Source organism: Eleutherodactylus coqui, chromosome 1, assembly GCF_035609145.1.
Source record: "Eleutherodactylus coqui strain aEleCoq1 chromosome 1, aEleCoq1.hap1, whole genome shotgun sequence".
Taxonomy (NCBI): Eukaryota; Metazoa; Chordata; class Amphibia; order Anura; family Eleutherodactylidae; genus Eleutherodactylus; species Eleutherodactylus coqui.
The window spans coordinates 469,059,228-469,081,109 of record NC_089837.1 but is presented as its reverse complement, the minus strand read 5'-3'; the positions used below and the strand labels follow the sequence as shown (position 1 = coordinate 469,081,109).

The following is a 21,882-nucleotide window of genomic DNA, read 5'->3' as shown; positions in this document are numbered from 1 at the left end:
GAATGCCCTATTCTAGACAGTTTTAGAAGTACCCAAGGTCATAAAGTGTATGGCCTCTCCTCATGTAGGTGTGAGGAGACTTCTAAGGTCATCTGTGCTCCTCTTGGAAATGTATTCAAATCGGAAGATGGATCAATGCCTCTAGAGCGCCACCCATTGGAAGGCAGCATTCCTGTGCAAATTCTCGGCCGTAAGTGTCCGCAGCGAGTAAGCGACAATTCATTCATCGGTCGGTTTCTGCAGCCATAAAACTCAAGTGACGACGGATGTGTATAAGCAGGCCACTGGGTGCTTATGAATGACGGCCCATTTACTGAGAATCGACCGGCTCGATCTCCAGCCTCCATTCCCTGAGCAATGCTCACTGGGATGACTTTCGGGGGCTGCAGTGACCAACAGTCGTCCTGTGTAAGATGACCTTGCTGCAGGGAGGTAACAGGTCCCCTTTAACTGTCCACCCTGTTGCTAGGTGATGAATGACTCAGACAAGATAACCCCTTTAATGGAGTCTTCCTCTGACCTACTTTTGCACGAGCGATAGAACAGGACCCAACGCCTCTGACAGACGATTCCTTTTCTTCAGGGTCAGCAGATGATGGCACAAAGACAGGATCCCCAATCTGCCCCGTGGGAGGACAATTGGTTTCAGAACGTTTTGCAAATGCCGTGTCATGTTGGCAAATAAGTGTTCACATTAATGTATTTCCATTGCTTGACTCTAACCTTGGACCCGACCAGAAGTGCCGGAGGCGCAAACAGACCCCAATGACTATAAAATGGTCTATCTAGCTAAAAGTTGCAGTGTGCCGTGCCAAAGACTCCGAGGCAGATGTGAGCATAGCCATAGTGTATCAGCAGATGGCTCCTTCACTAGATCTGCAAAGGTGTGCTGTGCTAGCACTCATATAATGCATCACATGACCAGTTAGAGTCAGTACCATCTCCTCCTACTAAGAGGACAGTGTGATCATCATTACCCTCTAGGCTACCATAATGATAGTCAGGAAGATGACCGGTCATCATGAGGCAGGAGCCTCTAATCATTTTCAGTAGTTGTAATAGGAGTTTCTGTCCCTCCCCCTGTGAAGAGCATGTCTGGTACAGTCCATGCAGGTATTCTGGTGACTGAAATAGTGACTCCTGGAGAGAACGGAGAGACAAGTAATTCCCCGGCGGTCACAATGAGAACACATGAGCACCCGAGGAGGACTCCATGAAGTTTCAGCCAGAAAGAAACGAAACAATTTTAAACCAGCCGAGCTTTTAGGCGGATCGGTTATCGTTCAAATGAGCCAAAGTGAATGATCATCATTCGCTCTAAATGCACGCCACGAATGAATGACAAACACTAATCACTTGGTCTGAATGTGAGCCGACGATCGAACAATGAAGAATCGTTCACTTTTCATTCATTTTATGCAGGTATAAAAACCATCGTCGGCTCATTCACTTATCATTCGGTTTCAACAGCGCTTATTCGGTTCTTCTCATTCACTTATACAGTGACTGTGAACGATTTCTCATTTGAACGAGCTGACAATGTATCTGGCCGTTCATACGGGCGGATTATCGGGGCTGCGGGCTCTGCAGAATACTCGGCCCCCCAAACAATTGGGCTACATCAACAACCCGCCAACAAGTAAGAAAAAAACTCATTGGCCGACCGGTCGGCTCATAATAACGCTCGCCAGCTGGGAGGGCATCTCCTTGTGTGAAACGGTAGATTACAGCCGGCGTTATCTGGTCAACACCCGCCAGGACACACCAAAGTCAGAGCGGAAGTGCTGCTCCGACCTCTGTAGTGGCCGGCGCTTGTAACTGCAGGCTGGCGTCCCACTGATTTTGATGAGAACGGCACCTGCAATTACAAGCGCCGGCCACTACACTGGGGTCGCAGCAGCGCTTCCACTCTGACCTTGGTGTATCCCGGCCTGGATGACCCCTCTGATGGGTCGGTGCGCCGCCCATAGTCAGTACTAAATACGAACAAATGGACGAGCCCCTAGGTCTCATACACAGCGCCAGATTTTCTGCCCGTATGATTATTATGGAGGTAATAGACAGCGAGCGGCATCGTTGGCAGGTTTTTAAAACTTTTTGCGGACTTATTTGCACGAAGAATTTTTTTTTAAAAAGGCCCGTTTTAATCCAGATTCGCGTACCAAAAAAACAATTGGGTTTCTTACTTTTTTTTTTTTGCACTCGGGAAAAACGCAGCCCATACGGATATAAAAACCGTGCCCACGCATCAAAACTTCCCGCTACACGAGCAACGGCGCAGCCGTCACGGACAAAAACCGCAGACGCGTGTGTGAATAACACGGGCTCTTAAACAAGATTGGCGCTGCAGGCAACGCTCACGCTTCTCGGCTAAATCTCAGTGACATCGGAAAGTTTTAGAACTTTTTAGGTCCCAAAAAACTTTCTCCGCTTTATGAAAACTCGTCATCCGGACGCTGAATGCGATGCGACGCCGCGGCGACTTACACGGCGGTCCAACGACTTACCTCATGCTGTAGGCGCCAGCACCCAACTCTTGCCCAATCCCAGATAAGCTGGCATCGAAGTCCTGCACCAGTCCGCTCTCAATGACCTCATCTGACAGAGGGAGCTTCAGTGCCCAGGCCATGGCTGGCGGCGGCCGGAGGACGAGGGGGGCGCTGTCTGTTACCACAAGCTCCCGGCGAGCAGATGTGAGGACGAGCCGACTATGTCCCTACCAACCGGTCAGACGCGGGGCAGAGCGCCAGTCCCCGGTGTGTGAGAGAATAGGCCGGCGGGAGGAGGACATGCCAGCACTAGCCGGGCATGGAGGGGATGAGGAGCAGCGCAGCCTCCTAGAGGATGATGATAGTGGGCGGCGGTGGGGGAGGCATCACCAGGAACGCCGCACTGTGCTAGTCAAGCAGCTGCCCCCCCGGTAAGCGGCGCTCATGGACTCGTCCGCTGCTCCCTCCTCACACTGATGACAAGCAGCAGCCGAGGCGCCTTAACAAGGCAACATGGAGGAGCAGCGGCTGAGGCGGCCGACACGACGCACAGCGTGACGTCACAAAACACGCCCTTTACTCGGCGGAGGTCCACCAATCAGAGACCTGTCCACAGGGGGGAGCTGGGAGACGCGCGGGGCGGTAAGAGTGGGCGGGGCGAGAAAGCGGAAATTGTCACTGATTGGTTGCTATGTGAAGAGCGCTGAGTGATGTCACACGGAAGTGGGGCTTTAGGCGGCAGGAGTGGGCGGAGCAGTCAGGCGGATGTGGTCTCTGATTGGCTAGTATGTACAGTGTGCGACGTCACGAGGGGATTTAGGCGGTTTTCAGTGCAGGAAGCAGCGCTTTAGTGTAGAAGCAGCATCATGTCTGGACGCGGAAAGCAAGGCGGGAAGGCTCGGGCAAAGGCCAAGACGCGCTCATCCCGGGCCGGCTTGCAATTCCCTGTAGGGCGTGTGCATAGACTTCTCCGGAAAGGCAACTATGCTGAGAGAGTGGGCGCCGGGGCTCCGGTGTATATGGCCGCGGTGCTGGAGTATCTGACTGCGGAGATCCTGGAGCTGGCCGGTAACGCTGCGCGGGACAATAAGAAGACTCGCATCATCCCGCGCCACCTGCAGCTGGCCGTGCGCAACGACGAAGAGCTCAACAAGTTGCTGGGCGGCGTGACCATCGCGCAGGGCGGCGTGTTGCCAAACATCCAGGCCGTGCTGCTGCCCAAGAAGAGCTCCAGCACCGCCGCGGCGACCACCAAGGGCGGCAAAAAGAGCTCCCAGCAGTCCCAGGAATACTGAAGCCGCGGACACCTGTGTAACCCAAAGGCCCTTTTAAGGGCCACCCACCTCCGCACGGGAGCTGTATACCAGACGCTAGAGTCTTTGTAGGACGACGGTCTTATACATGACCACATGTGCCCCAAGTATGGCCGCCGGCCACGCCAAATGCTATAATGTAGCGGCTGCTAAGGGGGTTTGTGGTCACGTGACAGGAAGAGGGAGGAGCTTCCAGAAGACCACGTGAAAGCTCCATATATCACGTGTTCACTGAGTGGGGGAGGAGCTCCTTGTTTTGGCCTGTTATATTAAAATATTTTTAAGTAGGAGAAAGGCCTTGTGTGGATTTTTAACCCCTTAGGCTGGCTGCACACGGCCGTGACTGGCTCCGCTGTGAAATTCTGTGGCGGAGCCCCTCAGGAGACCACAAACTTACCTGCGGATCCGGCTTCCTCGCTCCCGCATGACGCTTCCCCGCCCACCTCCGCCGCATCATGTGACACGCCCACCGCGTCACATGACGTGGCCAGCCGCGTCATATGACGCGGTGGGCAGGGAAGCGGTTTCACGCTATCTCCCGCTGTAGCACAGCTGTGTGCTACAGCGGGAGATAGCGTGAACGGATGGCTTCCATTGACGGCAATGGAAGCCGTCCGCGCGTACCCCCGCGGCAAATAGAGCATGCCGCGGGTGAGGACGGGTGATTTCACGGTGCAGAATTCTGCACCATAAGCCCTGAGCTATTAGGTTCAATAGAACCTAATAGCTGCGGGCAACGCAGCAGAATTACGCCGGGGAAATCCGTTCGTGGGAAGGAGGCCTAACACTGGGACTGTAGAAAGCACTGTCCATTTGTCTGACCCTTTAGTTGCTGCGGCTAATACAACTGTGGCATGAAGGGGGTGCCCTCTGTTACCCATTTGGAATCCCATGATGTGATTATAGGGTTCCGATGGGTTGCTATGACACCCAGAGGTTTGAGTTCATTCTCTGGGTTGGCCAGGTACATTGGCCTATGAGGCTCAGTTACTGGCCCAGCTTCATAGGATTTGTACTGCAATACCAATATATAGTAGTACATTAGAGATAACATGCAAATGTAGTAATTCTGGTCCTCTAGTGCTGTGTTCTCCAACTCCAGTCCTCAGGGACCGCCAACAGGTCATGTTTTCAGGATTTCCTCAGTGTTGTAGAGGTGATGGGCTTTTTGTCGGTGCCTCATACATTGCCACAGGTGTTCTTACTATAGGATATCCTGGAAACACGACCTGTTGGGGGTCCCTGAGGACTGGAGTTGGGGACCCCTGCAGTCTAGTGTACATGTGTATTAAGGATTAAAGGGGTTATCCAGGCAGCGCCTGCCTGCGATACACAGGGGTTGGGGTGGAAGCGCTGCAACCACCCCTGTGTAGCAGCCGGCACCCATGATTGCAAGCGCAGCTCTCATTGGAATCTCAGTCTATTACAAAACTGGATCTCATTAGCTGTGCTTACAGTTGCAGCCGCCGGCCACAACACTGGTCGGAGCAGTGCTTGCACTCCGCCCCTCGTGTATCCTGTGAGGTGCTGCCTGGATAACCCCCTTAAAGGAATTCTCATCCCGCCTGCAGCTGCGCAGTGCAGTCTGTGACTTCTGCGCCAAGGTGATATGTTAGCCGTCGGACTCTAAAGCTGCCGCCGGAGCGGTGCTGCAAATTGGGTGAGTGTACAGCCTGTAGAGATGCTGCCCAGCCAGAGGCCATTAGGGAGTTGCTATTACTACTATGGCCACCATGGGGGCAGGTGGGTCATTATTACTACTGGGACCGCTATGGGAGTCATTAATGAGGCCAGTATTGGGGCTCGTTCACAGGAACCTGAGGCACATTTTGGTCGTAAAAATACGCTGCGTCTTTGCACAACCAAACGCTTACATTCACATTTTTATGGCGCTTCAGGTTTTCTTTTTGTGTGCAAACACACACTGTGCACGCAAAAGAACACAGACAGGCGCACTGAAACGGTGCACAGATGTGCAAGTTTGCTGCATATTCACTGTGTATTTGCACCCAGGCCTTTCACTTCAATGGTGTATTACGATGCATAATATGCACCAAAATAGTTCATGTGATTGCACTTAAAGGGGTTGTCCCGCGCCGAAAAGTTTTTTTTTTTTTATTCAATAGGCCCCCCGTTCGGCGCGAGACAAACCCAAGGGATGGGTTAAAAAAAAAAAAAAGGTTTAGTACTTACCCGAATCCCCGCGCTGCGGCGACTTCTTACTTACCTTCCCAAGATGGCCGCCGGGATCTTCACCCACGATGCACTGCGGGTCTTCTCCCATGGTACACCGTGGGCTCTGTGTGGTCCATTGCCGATTCCAGCCTCCTGATTGGCTGGAATGGGCACACGTGACGGGGCGGAGCTACGAGGACCAGCTCTCCGGCACGAGCGGCCCCATTCACCAGGGAGAAGACCGGACTGCGCAAGCGCGTCTAATCGGGGGATTAGACGCTGAAATTAGACGGCACCATGGCGACGGGGACGCCAGCAACGGAACAGGTAAGTGAATAACTTCTGTATGGCTCATAATTAATGCACGATGTATATTACAAAGTGCATTAATATGGCCATACAGAAGTGTATAATCCCACTTGCTTTCGCGGGACAACCCCTTTAATGTTAAAAAGTATGCTCCTGTCACTAATCCATTGAAATCAATGGGTCCTATTCACTGCGCAAATGTTTGTGAATGAGCCTTATTCAAATACCATTTTAAGGCAACCTTCACACTGGCGATAAATGTGCGATGCAAGAGTGAGTGAAAACGCATGATTATAAAACCATTGATGTGCAATGATTTCATTCTCAATTCCGATGTTATCACTCATGCGATGCTGCGGGGAAAAAAAAACTGGAGCATGTCCTATCTTTCTGTGACATCGCCCATTGTTTTCAATGGAATCAGCCGCTGTCCGCCCGTGTAAGCGGACATGCAAATGCTCTATTGGTTTAAATTTGTACAGAATGCAGCGGATCGTCCGCTTGGGAGACTATCGCGGATTCTGCAATTGAAACTCGTTCAATGAGTTTGACGCCCCCGATCTAATGGGACAAAAGTTAAAATAAAAGCAGTCAAACCTCCATGAGAGAGAGAGAACGCACCCCATTCATTTCAATGGGCAAAGCATCGCATTTTAAAACGCAGAAACGCATGAAAATAGAACAGACTGCTTGAAAAATGTGTTTTAACACTTGTCTGAGAAGCCCCATCAATGGTAGTGATTGACAGCACTGTGCCAAAAACACAGCGTTAAAACGCAGAAAAAAACGTGCTGTTAAAAAGTACAACTCCCGAAAAAAGAAAAACCCTTACACGGCCATTAGCGGGAAAAAAAAATGTTAGGGGTCTATGCGGCTATAGACAAAAAAAAATGTATCAATTAGGTTGGCTCCACACGGGCGAGAAAATCATGCAATTTTCACATGCTGCGATAGTCCGTAAAAAAGCAGAGTATGACACCAATGATTTACAAAGGTTTCATTCCCATCAGCCATGTTTTCACTGATACGATGTTGAGAGGGTAAAAATTCGTGGCGTGCTCTTTCAGCAATGTGCGATTTAAAAAAAAAAAAAAAAAAAAGGCATGTATTCCTATTGAGGCTCCTTTTTATTGCAACACCACAAATGCACGATTCAATGCAATGCGATTTTAACATTACAAAGTCCCATTGGCTATTGCGTTAAAAAACTTGTACTATTTTCTCGTGGGCGGCAGCGTTGTGAGATCATACTCCAAAAGAAGCATCACTGATGCTCACTAATTGCAGTGGATAAAGATGTGATTTAGCCACGATTTTTTTCGTGGCAAAATCTCGATCGGCTGCATGAAGCCAGCCTTGGGCCTCTCTCACACAGACATTTTTGTAAAGCGTTTAGCGCTTCGCTAAATGCTGTACAACGCTCCTATTCATTTCAATGGGGCTGTTCAAACAAGCATCAAAATGTAGCGTCTTCAACAGCAATGTATGTTCTATGTTTGGCCGTTTCAGCCCTGCGTCGCCCATTGAAATGAATGGGCAGCGGTTTCAGCGCTGCTGAATACGTGGCATAACTTGGTACCACGTTTTTTGGCAGCCCTAACTGCACTACTAAAACTAAAAGGAATACTCGCTTAGATGGTGCTGTCTGGGACTCTTCAGGGTTCAGTGCAGGAGCCTGGCCACTTGCCAAGCCGACAGGAATTTTTGCTAGTGACGGGGATTGAATTCCACGCCTCCCAACAAGAGATTGCTCTGATTGGCTGAGTGACAGCCAGCTCAGCCAATTACAGCCAGTGCTGGATGCACCAATCAGAGCCATTGAATGGCTTGGGCTTGCTATCACTTAGCCAATCAGAGCAACGTCTTGCTGGAGGCGTGGATTTCCAAAAACTGTCCCTAGCAAAAGATCCTCTGCCAAATTGACAAGTAGCCTGCCTGGAGGTCCAGAGAGGGGTGCCGAGGACCCCGACGGCACCTGCAAGGTGAGTATTGTTCTTTTTTCTTGCAGCAGCCTTGGCTGCGTTTTCAGCTGTGCTGGAAATGCTGGCATAACGCATGCCAGCGCTGCTGAAACCGGTCTGAATCTGCAGTAAATGCTGTATTGATGCAAACGCCTGTGTGAGGGAGGCCTAAAGGCCCATTTACACTAGCCTATGATCGCTCAAACGACAGTCTGAGTGACAGCTTTGAGCGATCATTTTGCATAAACTTTTAAGTAGCTACTTAAGAGCAATTAAGTGTGCAAATGAAGCCTTAGCTAGAAGCAGTTAATAGCCCGAGGGCTCTTATCTGCTTTCAGTTCCTTTGTTCTCCAAGGGGAAACAATGCTATCAGCACTACCCGCGGAGAACTGCTGATAAGGCTCAAGGATGATTTTTAGGTTGGACTGAATTTAACAATCAGCTAGCAGTGCACGATGGCCGCGTATTTAGAAGCAACGATTATCGCTCAAACGATCGCTTTTTAGCCATCATCGCTCCGTGTAAATGGGCCTTAAGGTATAGATGCCATTGTAGTGTCTTGCAGAATTAATTGAACATATTATTTGTATAGCTCAGTGGGTACTTTAAACAAACAAAAAACGCCAGAATTGTAAATTTTGTTTATCATCCCTCCAAAAAAAATTGATCAAAATTTTATGTTCCCAAAAATAGGGTAAAAAAAAAAAAGCGCTTATAGAGCTCAGTCAATGTAAACAATTTAGAGCTCTTGGAATGCAGCGACACAAAAGAAGAATATCTTTACAAAAAAGGAGAAAGTTTTTAGTGTACGAAAATAGAAAAACATAAAACTTTATAAGTTTAGAATCACTGGAAATATGCTGACCCAGTTAATATTCACTGTCAGCGCAATGTTCGCTATTGGGTATGTTTTGAGGCGGCCAAATTTAAGAGTTAAAGGGGTTGTCCCGCGCCGAAACGGGTTTTTTTTTTTTCAACCCCCCCCCCCGTTCGGCGCGAGACAACCCCGATGCAGGGACGTAAAAAAAAAACCGCTCAGCGCTTACCTTAATCCCCGCGCTCCGGTGACTTCTATACTTACCGGTGTAGATGGCCGCCGGGATCCTCTTCCTCCGTGGACCGCAGCTCTTCTGTGCGGTCCATTGCCGATTCCAGCCTCCTGATTGGCTGGAATCGGCACGTGACGGGGCGGAGCTACACGGAGCCCCATTGAAGAAAGCAGAAGACCCAGACTGCGCAAGCGCGTCTAATTTGGCCATTCGACCATTTTAGACGGCGAAAATTAGGCGGGCTCCTTGGAGACGAGGACGCCAGCAGCGGAGCAGGTAAGTAAAAAACTTTTTATAACTTCTGTATGGCTCATAATTAATGCACAATGTACATTACAAAGTGCATTATTATGGCCATACAGAAGTGTATAGACCCACTTGCTGCCGCGGGACAACCCCTTTAATGTTCGAGCTCGAGGAAGCTTACAAATCACAGACGGCATTGGATGTGATCAGAAGTCGTTCTACTTTATTATCAACAAGCACTTATATTTCTAGCATTCACAAAGACATTCCAATCAAGGGGAAAGTAAACTAGTTATTGGTTGTAAGAGTTGATGATGCATGATGACTACCTCTCTGGGTAGAACTCATCTGTAATGTGATCTTGAGAAGATGGTTGTCCCTGGCAAGATTGATTGAATCTTCGTAGTATTACCGAAAACTCAATTAGTTAAGAGACTTATAATTAAAATAGAAGTTAATCATTAATCTTTAAGTATACCCCTGCTCTATTCATGAAAGGTATAGAATTTGAAAAATATAAAAAATGTAATAAAAGAAAAACTTGAGAGAAGAAAGCAAGATGGCATATAAGAGAACCTTATGGCTTCTCTCACATTCCCATTATTTATTCTACACGCCGAACACCATAAAACTGGAATCCAAAAACAATGGAGGTTTGTTGTTTTTTTCCCCCAAATCTCCCTAAATAAAATAGTATAAGTAATGTAATACATTATCCATCTCAAAATGAAGCCATTAAAAATACAACGTGTTCTGCAAAACAAGCTTTCATATGGCTATGTCGACGGAAAAAAACTATTTATGGCTTTTGAAATGCAACAATGAAAAAAGACGGAAACATTGGTTGACCATTACCGCGTAAAATGGGCCCTTCCCTAAGGGGTTAATAAAGTTTTAGAAACTAAATTTCCAGAGCTGAAAGTTTAAACCTGTCACAGCTTGATAGATCACTGACTGCAGAGGGAGGGCGTCCTTCACAGCTCCATTCTAGCCTGCTACAAACTGAACAGACTAGATTACGGACTCCAGAAGGAGAGCTTCCATTGTACATGGAGCAGGCTAGAATGGAGTGGTTAAGGGGTCCTGGTATTCAGCTGACTTAACACTCCAGGATGTACATTAACGCCATGGAGGTTTGTATGGAGGGGGATCGGGGATTGATCTCACGCCATACAATGCGGGTGCTGGCTATATCTTACAGCCTACACCTACCCGCAGTGGCGTAGGAAGCAGGGTGCGGGCCGGTGCAGGACGCCCCAGGGTGCTATCAGTGAGGGTAGTGCCAACTTGGCAGCAGCGCTGCAGGGAGTAACAGCGGCTGAAGGAGCTAATACTGGAGCTGCGCACTATGGAGCTGCTGCAGGAGATCCAGTGCCTGCCAGCCGCCAGCCCTGTGTGCGCTGTACCTCGGGCCATGTGTGACTGCCTGGCCACAGAGGAGCTCCCTGTAGAGCCTGGGCTACCAGAAGCCCCTCACAGAGCCCGCACTGTCCCCCTAATGCTGGTTAAGCCTCCCATAGTGATCCTGACATGACAGGGGAAGGGGACACAGACCTGCAGAGCCAGCAGCTTACAGGACCTGTGATGATGTCACTATCAATTGAAAAAAGTTTAATTAAAAAAAAGTTTTTAATAAGCCTTTTGCCATATTTATAATGAAAGAATCTAAATAATAAAACGTAAAAACATATCGCTGCATCCATAAAAGTCTGATCTATCAAAGTAACGCATTATTTACCACTTATGGTGAACGTTCGTCGGAAGAGAAAATAACACCGGAATTGGGCTTTTTTAGTCACCCCGTCTCCAAGAAAAAATGTAATAAAAAGCAATCAAGTCATGTACTCCAAAATGGTGTTAATGGAAACGACAGGCCGACCCACAAAAAAATGAGCCCTTGCACAACTATGTCAACAGAAATATATAAAAGTTATGGCTGTTAGAAGATGGCGGCAGAAAATAATTTTATTTTTTTCCAAATATATTTTAAAAGTAATACTGCCAAAAAAAACCCACCCCAAAACTAAATAGATTTGGTATTGTAATTATTGTACTGACTCATAGAATAAAGTTATAATGTCATTATTGCTGCAGTGTGCCCACCGTAGAAAGAAGACCCCCTCCCTCCAAACATGGCAGAATTTAGTTTTTTACCCACTTCACTCCACTTAGAATTGTTAAAATGTTTTTCAGTACTTTATGTTGTACACTAAATATTACCGTTGGAAGATACAACTTGTCCTGCAAAAAAAAAAAAAACAACACAGATATCTATGTTAATGGATAAATAAAAGTTACGATTTTTTTGTTAAAGTGGGGAGGAGAAACCAAAAAAAAAGGGACCAGTCCTTAAAGGGGTTGTCCCGCGCCGAAACGGGTTTTTTTTTTTTTTCAACCCCCCCCTCCCGTTCGGCGCGAGACAACCCCGATGCAGGGAAGTACAGAAAGCTTACCGGAGCACTTACCTTAATCCCCGCGCTCCGGTGACTTCTATACTTACCTGTGAAGATGGCCGCAGGGATCCTCTGCCTCCGTGGACCGCAGCTCTTCTGTGCGGTCCATTGCCGATTCCAGCCTCCTGATTGGCTGGAATCGGCACGTGACGGGGCGGAGCTACACGGAGCTACACGGAGCCCCATAGAGAACAGGAGAAGACCTGGACTGCGCAAGCGCGGCTAATTTGGCCATCGGAGGGCGAAAATTAGTCGGCACCATGGAGACGAGGACGCCAGCAACGGAGCAGGTAAGTATAAAACTTTTTATAACTTCTGTATGGCTCATAATTAATGCACAATGTACATTACAAAGTGCATTAATATGGCCATACAGAAGTGTATGACCCCACTTGCTGCCGCGGGACAACCCCTTTAAGGGTTTAAAATTATGGTATTCTTAAGCAGGAAAACTGCTTTATGGGTCCTGCCCACAGGTGATTTTGCGTGCATTTTCGCATGCGCAAAATCACTCGCACAAACTGTAGATAATAGATAATAATGGGTTCCCTTACCATGTACCTTCTTGCGCCCGCATTTCCTTTGGTAAAAAAAATACGCAGCATGAATCGATTACTTTCTGGTACAAATCGATTACTTTCTGGTACACCACTCCTCCTTGGCCCAGCTCATATCAGCTGAAATAGATAGCATCACATTCTCGGACCATGCCCTAGTCACCCTCACACTATCACTCCCCACCATACACAAAAGAGAATGGAATTGGAGACTAAACGAATCCCTACTTAGAGACCCGACAGCAGCAGAGAAACTAAGCCTTACTCTGCAAAACTACTTCGAACAAAACAACACCCCAGAAATAAACCCCATGACGGTATGGGAAGCACATAAGTGCGTTATACGGGGGTCTCTTATTAGCTTGGGGGCCCACATCAAAAAACAAAAAGGAGCGCAACTACAAGAGCTATTAAAACGCATACAAAATCTAGAACTGGCCCACAAATCATCACTAGATAGGAAGCAAGGAGAGGAACTAGCACAATTAAGGGATAAAGTACGTAAAATAAGTCTAGATCAGGCGAAGACTAATCTGTTAAAGTGCAGAAGGAACTTCTTTGAATTCGGCAACAAGCCTAGCCGGACACTGGCGCGGGCATTACGCAACGCCAGGGAGAGAACATATGTCCCACAAGTCACAAACTCTAAAGGGAAGACTCTGCACATACCTAAACAGATCTCGGAGGCATTTAGGGAATATTATCAGAAACTATACAACCTCTCCCCCCCCCAATCAGAGCAGGACAGAGAATCACGCAAAAATCGGATCAAGGAGTACATCCAACAAGCAAAACTAGGTAAATTTACGCAAGGAGCAATAGAAGTAATGGACGCCCCAATAACGAAGAACGAATTATCCAAAGTTCTGTCAGAAGCCCCCTCGGGGAAAGCACCAGGCCCAGACGGCCTAACCTTACCATACTACAAAAAATTCATAGAAATCCTATCACCCCAGTTCTTAAGGGCATACAACTCACTGACAATGGGGCACGAAATGCCCAGAGACTCACTGAGAGCCCACATAACTGTGATCCCAAAGGAGGGGAAAGACCCGGCGCAGTGCCAGAGCTATAGGCCCATCTCTCTGTTGAATGCAGATTTAAAAATTTTCTCCAAGATACTAGCAAACCGAATATCCCCTTACCTACAGCAAAAGGTACACAAAGACCAAGTGGACTTCGTCCCACAGAGAGAAGCCCGAGATAATACGATAAAAGCCATAAACCTGATCCATCTCGCGGAAAAATTATCCACCCCCATGTGTATACTGTCAACGGATGCAGAAAAAGCATTCGACAGGGTGGACTGGGACTTTCTATTCGCCACCCTGTCACAACTCGGGACGGGACCCCACATGACACAGTGGCTAGCGAGCCTGTACTCCAACCCAACTGCAGAAATTAGAGTAAATGGCCTGCTCTTGTCCTCCTTTCCCATCACAAACGGGACAAGACAGGGCTGCCCGTTATCGCCACTGATTTTCGTCATATGCCTCGAACCTCTCCTAAACCATATCCGGTCCAATCAAGACATAGGGGGGCTAGCCCTTAAAGACACAGAGTATAAAATTGCGGCCTACGCGGACGACCTCCTATTTTTTATTACTAAACCGCGAATATCATTACCCAACCTAGTAGCAGAAATCGATAGATACACTAAATTATCAAACTTTAAGATCAATTACCAGAAATCCGCGGCAATGAACATCTCACTCCCACGGACCCTCGCGGAAGAGCTCAAAGACGCATTTTCATTCCCCTGGAGGAGAGACAAAATCCTATACCTAGGGATCTACTTGACGCCCAAGGTGACAGAGTTATTTCCCGCAAATTACCCAAACCTAATAAACAAGATCCGCATAGACCTAAATTCTTGGACAAAGGGGCTCTTCTCATGGTTCGGGAGGGGGGCCATATTTAAGATGAACATCTTACCGAGAGTGCTTTACCTACTTCAGGCACTACCGATACACGTACCCAGGCAATTCTTCCGGCAACTACTCTCCCTCATGTCTAATTTCATCTGGGCATCTAAACCTACCCGGGTATCTCGTAACATCTTGACTAGATCAAAAAAGGAGGGAGGGATGGGCCTGCCGAACTTCCCCCGGTACTACCAGGCAGTGCATCTTGCACGCATAATAGACTGGCACAGACACAGGGGAGCCAAACAGTGGATAGACCTAGAACAGATGGCGACATCGGTACCCCTAGTAGTACTCCCATGGAGGAATAACCTGACCACAACAGAACTGACAAACCACCCAACCATCGGCCCCACACTAACAAGTCTCGCAAGGATCACGGAGGATGCGGGAGTGTCTCCTAGACCCTCCCCCATGTACCCGATACTGGGCAACCCGGATTTCCCACCGGGTAATGAGGGCAAAATATACCAAGAGAGGCTTGCAAGAGGGAATTTCAGGGCAAGCCATTTCCTAAGAGAGGGCAAGTGGTGTACGGATGAGGACCCGGGAAGTGAGAGGGACCTAGCTGGGCTAACATTCTGGCAAAGTGTTCAGCTAAGACATTTTCTTCGATCCCTCCCCCACGCCAACCTGTACATGCGCCCTAAGACACAATTCGAAACAGCATGTAGCGAAGAAGGTCCCTCTAGGCACACACTGTCAAGGATGTATAATATGTTAAACACACAAGAAGAAAACCCACCCCTGAGATACATGCTGCAGTGGGAGGAGGACCTAAATACAACATTCAGTCCAGAGGAAAGGGAGAGAATATACACATTGACGCACACAACTTCCCTATCAAGTCAAATACAAGAATCAGGATACAAGATCCTGTCCCGCTGGTACAGGGTGCCCTCCCACCTACATAAGATGTTCCCCTCGGTCTCCCCATTATGCTGGAGATGCGGAGCAGAACAGGGGACGCTACTGCACATATTCTGGGACTGCCCGTTGTTTACGAGTTACTGGGCGGAGGTGTGGAGAATCACATCTAAATTCACCACATACACCTTAAGCAAAACACCGGCCCTCTTCCTCCTGCACCACTGCGAGGTGCCCATTTCTACATACAAGAACTCAATGCTCCGTCACCTGATTAACGCAGCGAGATCCTGTGTCCCCAGAATGTGGAGACAGACAGAACCCCCTACTGTAAGGATGTGGTTAAACGCAGTAAACTGGACGATGGAGATGGAGGACCTTACGGCCACACTGAGAGGTACGCAAAACAAATTTAGGAAGACCTGGTACCATTGGATAGAATTTCAGAACACGACAGAGTTCGCTCAACTTTGAGATTACTCATAGACGTTTGTGTACCCCACCTGCTCCTCCGAACCTTTCCGCCCCACCTCCCTCCCCAATAAATGTGAGTTCTCATTAAGGTGTTACCCTTAGTAGTTATACAGCAGAGTTTATTGGAAAACAAAGTTCAGACAGACTCGGTCCAGGAAAACAAGACTCAATACCTAACAGAAATACAATTCGGACTAGCTAGAGTAATCACAAGCTGTTACTGAAATACCTGTCAAAGTTACCTAAATATTTTAGTATCCAGATGGAACTACTTAACGGTTAATCGAGTGTATGTAAACCATAATGAAAATGTTAAATAAAGAATATAAAAAAAAAAAAAAATACGCAGCATGCTCTATTTTTGTGTACATTGGTGCACCTAGGCTCAATAGGAGTCAATGGGGTACGCAAATGCAAACACCATTTGCATTAAATCTCACATACAGAGATGAGTGAGCATGCTCGTTTAAGGCTGATGCTCAATCGAGTATAGGTCTTGTCGAGTAACTTGTCGAGTAACTGATTACTTGACCGAGCACCATGCGGGGGGGAGAGATCTCTCTCACTCTGGTGCGGAAAGGACCTGATGTCTTCTGCGCATGAACGCCTGACGTCATATGTCAGCGGCATATGCACAGAAGGCCGGAAACCCTGGACGATTTAAAAACTCCCTGCCCCCGGCTAGCATGGGTAGTCGAAAGCAGGGAGATATCACCGGTTCTTGGTCACATGATCGCCGTTATCCATGGATTCCGGCGATCATGTAAAGTAAAAGTGTAAGAAAAAGGAAAAAAGTTTGTTTCATCTTCCCTCACATATCATATCCGTGAGGGGCGATGAAATTACGTACCTAAGGCCCCTAGATTTATCCACGGACCTTACCTCGGCTTCTGCGTGGACGCATGCGCAAAATCCACAAATTGCCGGGGTAATTTAAAATCTCCCTGCTCCTGGCTACCAAACATAGCCGAGAGCCTGGAGATTTCACGGGGGGCTGCAGTTGGTCACCTGATTGCCGTCTGTTCTGAAAGCCACGGGCTGCTCCATTCGGTTTGGGCCCCATTGTACATACGGACATATTATTAGGGCCGCCACAATGGCTATGTTTCTCAACACAGGACAAACAGGGGTATCTATTTAGGGGTGCAAGCCTTCATTGATATGCGTGCTGTACAAAAAAAATGACATAATAAAACTGTCATTTTTTTCTTACTGCTTTTCTTAGATTCATTCAGAAACTGTGGGGTCAAAATACGCAGTAGAACCCTAGCCGCTCAAGGGCTCTACAAGTGTGCTATCGGGCCTGAAACACCTTCAAGCAAAATGTCTGTTCGAAAGTCACCGGCTGCTCCTTTCGGTTTGGGCCCTGTTGTGCATACAGACATAATATTAGAGTCACAATTGGTATTTTTCTGAACACAGGACAAACGGGGTATCCCTTTTGGGGTGTAAATTCTCATTTTCATTGTGCACTATTGAAAAAAAATGTCTTTAAAATGACATATTTGCAAAAATATGACATTTTATTTTTTCTCAAAATACTCCTGACCCCCATCAGTAAATACATTAAGGGGTGTAGTTTTCAAAATGGGGTAATTTGTTGGGGTATCTATCATTCTAATACCTACGAGCCTTTGCAATCTTGGCTTGGTGTAGGAAAACAAGGTGCTCCTCAAAATGTTAAGTTAAATTTGGACGTCTCCTAAATGGTTAAAAAAACAAAGTTTTTCAAATGTGCATCCAGAATAAAGTAAACAGATGGAAATGATATTTTATCAAAAATTTGCACTGTATGTTTGCACGCATTTGAGATATTGCAGTTGAAAATGTGAAAAAACAACTTTTTAAATTTTTTTTCCAATTTTGGAACTTTTAATAAATAAACACAAATTCTAATGGTCTATTTTCACCACCTATATGATGTACAATATGTGGTGAAAAAACTGTCAGAATCACTTGGATATGCAAAACCTTTATGGAGTTATTAAAATGACACGTCAGTATCACAATCCCTCTACCAGAATCGGGGTCAACGGAGCCCCGTCGGACACCTTCCAAGTACGGAACGGGACCAGACAGGGGTGCCCTCAGTCCCCGTTCCTGTATGTCCTGACTATGGAGGCTCTAGCGAACCTGATACGCCAAAATGGTTCGATCGCAGGATTCCATATGGAAGAGAGACATGGCACTTTTTGTGGATGACCTGCTACTTTACTTATCCAACCCATGTATTACACTGCCATTGAGCTTGCAGGAATGCCAGCCCATTGGTAGAATTAGTAACTATAAAGTTAATGCCCAAAACTCTGAGGTGCGGAATGTGTAGTTGCCACAGGCTGAGGCTTCGCAACTGGAGAGTCAGTTTACCTTTTGTTAGAGGCACTCTGCAATAAAATATTTAGGAATACAACTACCAGCAGATGTCTCGCAGGCATTCAAACTAAATTTTGCTCCAAGTACCGTGGATCTAGAGAAAGATTTCAATAAGTGGAAAACGTTTCTCTCTTGGAGCCGGAGGGTTAATGTCATCAAAATGGACTGTCTACCCAAGTTCCTTTATTTATGTCAAACGGTCCCATTGAAGCTCCCAAGCTCATACTTAAAACTACTGCTGGCCCTGATCACAACGTTCTTGTGGAGAGGAAAGAAGCCACGTATGCGCTTCTCCCTTCTCATGAGGTGCAAGGAAGGAGGAGGTCTGGGCCTACCTGACTTTGCGCTATACTACAAAGTGAGGATCGGCAATTGTTTTTTGGATCTACTTAAAAGGGAAGGTGCCAAATTGTGGGTGGAGGCAGAGCACGCCTTTGTCACAGGCTCCCTGTGGGTGCGGCTTGGATCTCACCCGCGTACATAAGTCTAATCCCCAGCATCTCGCCATTCATGGGCCAGCTACTTTGGACCTGGGGGGAGTTTGCACCTACCAATGGCCTGGCATCGGTGCCTGGTCCCCTCATTCCGCTGGTCTCTAACCCGCAGTTTGAGGCCTCTATGAGTGGACCCCCTATTTTGGGGTGGTTACCCTCCCCACTGCTGCAGATACAAGTTGCGATGTCGGACTCTGGATTTAGGGCTCTGGCCGAGATTGGGGAAGGGTGGGCCCGACCCGGGTCATAGCTGCAATATTTCCAATTAAGGAGTTAATCTGACCGGTCCTTTTACACGATTTAAGCTTACTCTCACACAGGTTGTCCCCAGCACCGCCATGCATATCCCTCCAGTCTCATACAGATTGCAGCACCTCCTCACAAACAGGCTGCACCCCATGACAACTCTCACACAGGGACCCCCCATGACACACCACTCACACAGGTTGCACCCTCATGAATCCTTCTCTCTTCACGTAAAAGCTGCACCTCTTAGTCTCCCACTCTCACAAAGGTTGCACCCCGTACCACCATGCATCGCAGTCCAGTCATGCACCCCGTAACCCGCCTTCTCTCACATATAGGCTACATCCCATGAAAGGAGATGCTTTCCCTGGAGTCCCTCTCCCTCGTAAACATTACCATATAAACCCCCAAAGCCAGCTACACAGTACATTACTGAGACCCTCAAATAACACAAAAAGACCCCACAGCACCTGTTCAAACGTCAAAGATGCTTCCCCCTGACCATCCTTACCACATGGACCCTAAACCATCCACGCTGTACATGATTCAGACCCTTCAAACATATACTGGAAATGCGCCTAAACCCGTCTAACCGCACCCCACGAGTTCCCAATATGACATAGCACCACGTAACCACTGGCATCATGTGACAGCTGACCTATTTTTACCCGCTCCACTCTAGCCTCTGGCCTTGTTCTACCCGCTTCACAAGCATTGCAACATGCACATGGGCTTCTCAGAAACGCGCCCTGTGCACCCTATACAGGCATCCCACTGCCCTCACATGCTTCTCAATTCACCCCTACCACCATATTCTCAAACTATGCCTCCGGTGCACCCACCAGTATCGCACAGCCCCTCATACCCATTTAGGCTGGGCTCACAGAAACAGGTTGGATTGCGCAAGTGGGTATCCGCAGCAGAAGACCTGTATATGATCACAGAAGCGAATTGCATGTGGTCGCGTATGTGTGCGGCTTTCCACTTAAGATCAGCATATTGTCTGCGCGGTAAAACGAACGCAAGCAGCGAATGACATCAGAAAGTCTCCCAACTCCCTGAAAACACTCTTCTATCGCTCAGGTGCCATTTTCTTGTGCTGTAGTGGTGAGATGTTCTAAAAGCCTTTAGAAGGAGATACTGCTCTCTTGGCTTGGCTGGTTTTATATTACTTTTTTGAAACCACGTGCGGACGGCAATAGTGGAGTCCGCGTTGCAAATCATGAAAGTTGTATATTAAGAGAGACAAAAAACTCACTTTGTGCGCTCCATCAAGTTTAGCAGAATGTAGAAATCTTACTTGTTGAGGGGTGCCTGGATTCCTGGCACCCCCTAAATCCCCGGAAGCAGAGAAGTTTCAACGATGCAGGAATATTCTTTAAAAGGATTTATTGAATAAAAGGACAGATGGATGGGCGTTGCAACGCGTTTCGGCTTATGTCAAGCCTTTATCAAGCATGGGGAACAGTAGGGAGATGGTCTCCATTTATAGCAAAGCATACACAGAGGATAAGGGGAAGGGGAGGGACAGGAAGGGGATTAACCACACTGCACATATTCCTTATAGTGACCATAGTGCTATAAATGGTTTCCTATCCTCTCATTAGGTGGCATGCCATTACAATCGTTATTGTTTTGTATATATATTAAAATATATCCTATGTTGCTTCCCGATATCACAGTGAGACCCGGTCACATGACCGGGAGTCCAACTAGGAGGGGAAGTACTTGGTTACTACACCAAAAGGCGGGGCATCCCCCAAAGGCCGGCCAGACGCATATCGGGTATCCAAGGACGCAGTTGTTACTACTTTTGCAATCCATGTGAAACCCTAAACTCAAGTCCCCTGCTAGGTGCAAACATGGACCAAACTTAAAGTCCTTTTACATGGGATGACTTTTACATGAAATAACTTTACCAGTTATTCCAGTGGTCCTTAGAGTAATTGAATCACCTTTTGGATGCCTCACTAGCAGTGACCCCTCTCGAAGACCCCACTGGAAGTGATGCCCCCCTCGGAGATCGCACTAGTAGTTGTGCCCCCCTCTTGGAGGCCACACTAGAAGTGTTTCCTCCCCCTCTTGAAGGCCACACTAACACTGGCAGCCCCCCTTACCCTCGGAGGCCCCACAAGTAATAACGCCCTCCTTAGTGCCCCCCCCCCCCCCCTAAGTTCCCTTCCCAGCTCTGAACCTCTGGCCAAGCAGCAACCACGTTGTCAAGTGCTATCACACACTGCGGAGATCCTCGCCATCCATGTGCTGTCTGATATACATGAACATTGCACATATCCTATTTCTCGGCCATGAAACTGACATGAATAGGACATGCCATGAGTTTCTCCATGTGTAACATCGCTCCGTGTGAAATAAAAATGTCCATGCACATAACCTCATAGGTGGAATTACACAGACAGCTGTTATGGCTTGAAACATGTAAGTCAATGGTGTAACTATAGACGATGCAGGGGATGCGGTTGCACCCGGGCCAAGGAGCCTTGGGGGGCCCATAAGACCTCTCTTCTCCATATAGGGAGCCCAGTACTATGAATAAAGCATTATAGTTGGGGGCCCTGTTACAGGTTTTGCATTGGGGCCCAGGAGCTTCATGTTACTCCTCTGATGTAAGTGGTGCATTTGCCTCCATCCTATTGAATGTTGCAATCTTCATTACAGACAGGATAGTTGCTTTTTTTCCCCATGTCTGTTCCCTATGGATAATTGTCACCAGAGGTATCCATAAGGGGGCCTTCACACTGGGGAGAAAATTAGGCTGTATTTACTCAGGCGTATATTGTCCCATTGAAAATAATGGGTTGTTTTCACATTTGTGATTACTGTAATATCAGAACACACTGAAATCTCACGTGAAAATCGCTGTGTAAATACAGCTATGTTAGTATTATGGAGTCGGGAAGGAATTTTTTTCCCCCAAGGGAATTAATTGGCTT

At 47.5% G+C, this 21,882-nt stretch overlaps 2 protein-coding genes across 3 annotated transcripts in view; one reads left to right on the top strand and one right to left on the bottom strand.

The window, feature by feature from the left end:
- Positions 1 to 3,045, bottom strand: part of TFCP2 (transcription factor CP2) — a 60,178-nt gene extending 57,133 nt beyond the window's left edge. Inside the window, exon 1 of one of the 2 annotated variants that reach the window (XM_066584376.1) lies at positions 2,508 to 3,045. In XM_066584376.1, the coding sequence (XP_066440473.1) occupies positions 2,508 to 2,629 (122 nt within the window). In that variant the 5' untranslated portion in view covers positions 2,630 to 3,045. The remainder of the gene's footprint in view (positions 1 to 2,507) is intronic. The other variant, XM_066584375.1, reaches the window with a different exon arrangement.
- A 249-nt stretch (positions 3,046 to 3,294) lies between these two features.
- Positions 3,295 to 4,096, top strand: LOC136613145 (histone H2A type 1-like). The gene has a single exon (XM_066594002.1). The coding sequence runs from the start codon at positions 3,356 to 3,358 to the stop codon at positions 3,782 to 3,784; it is 429 nt and encodes a 142-aa protein (XP_066450099.1). The 5' UTR covers positions 3,295 to 3,355; the 3' UTR covers positions 3,785 to 4,096.
- Positions 4,097 to 21,882: the final 17,786 nt, after the last annotated feature.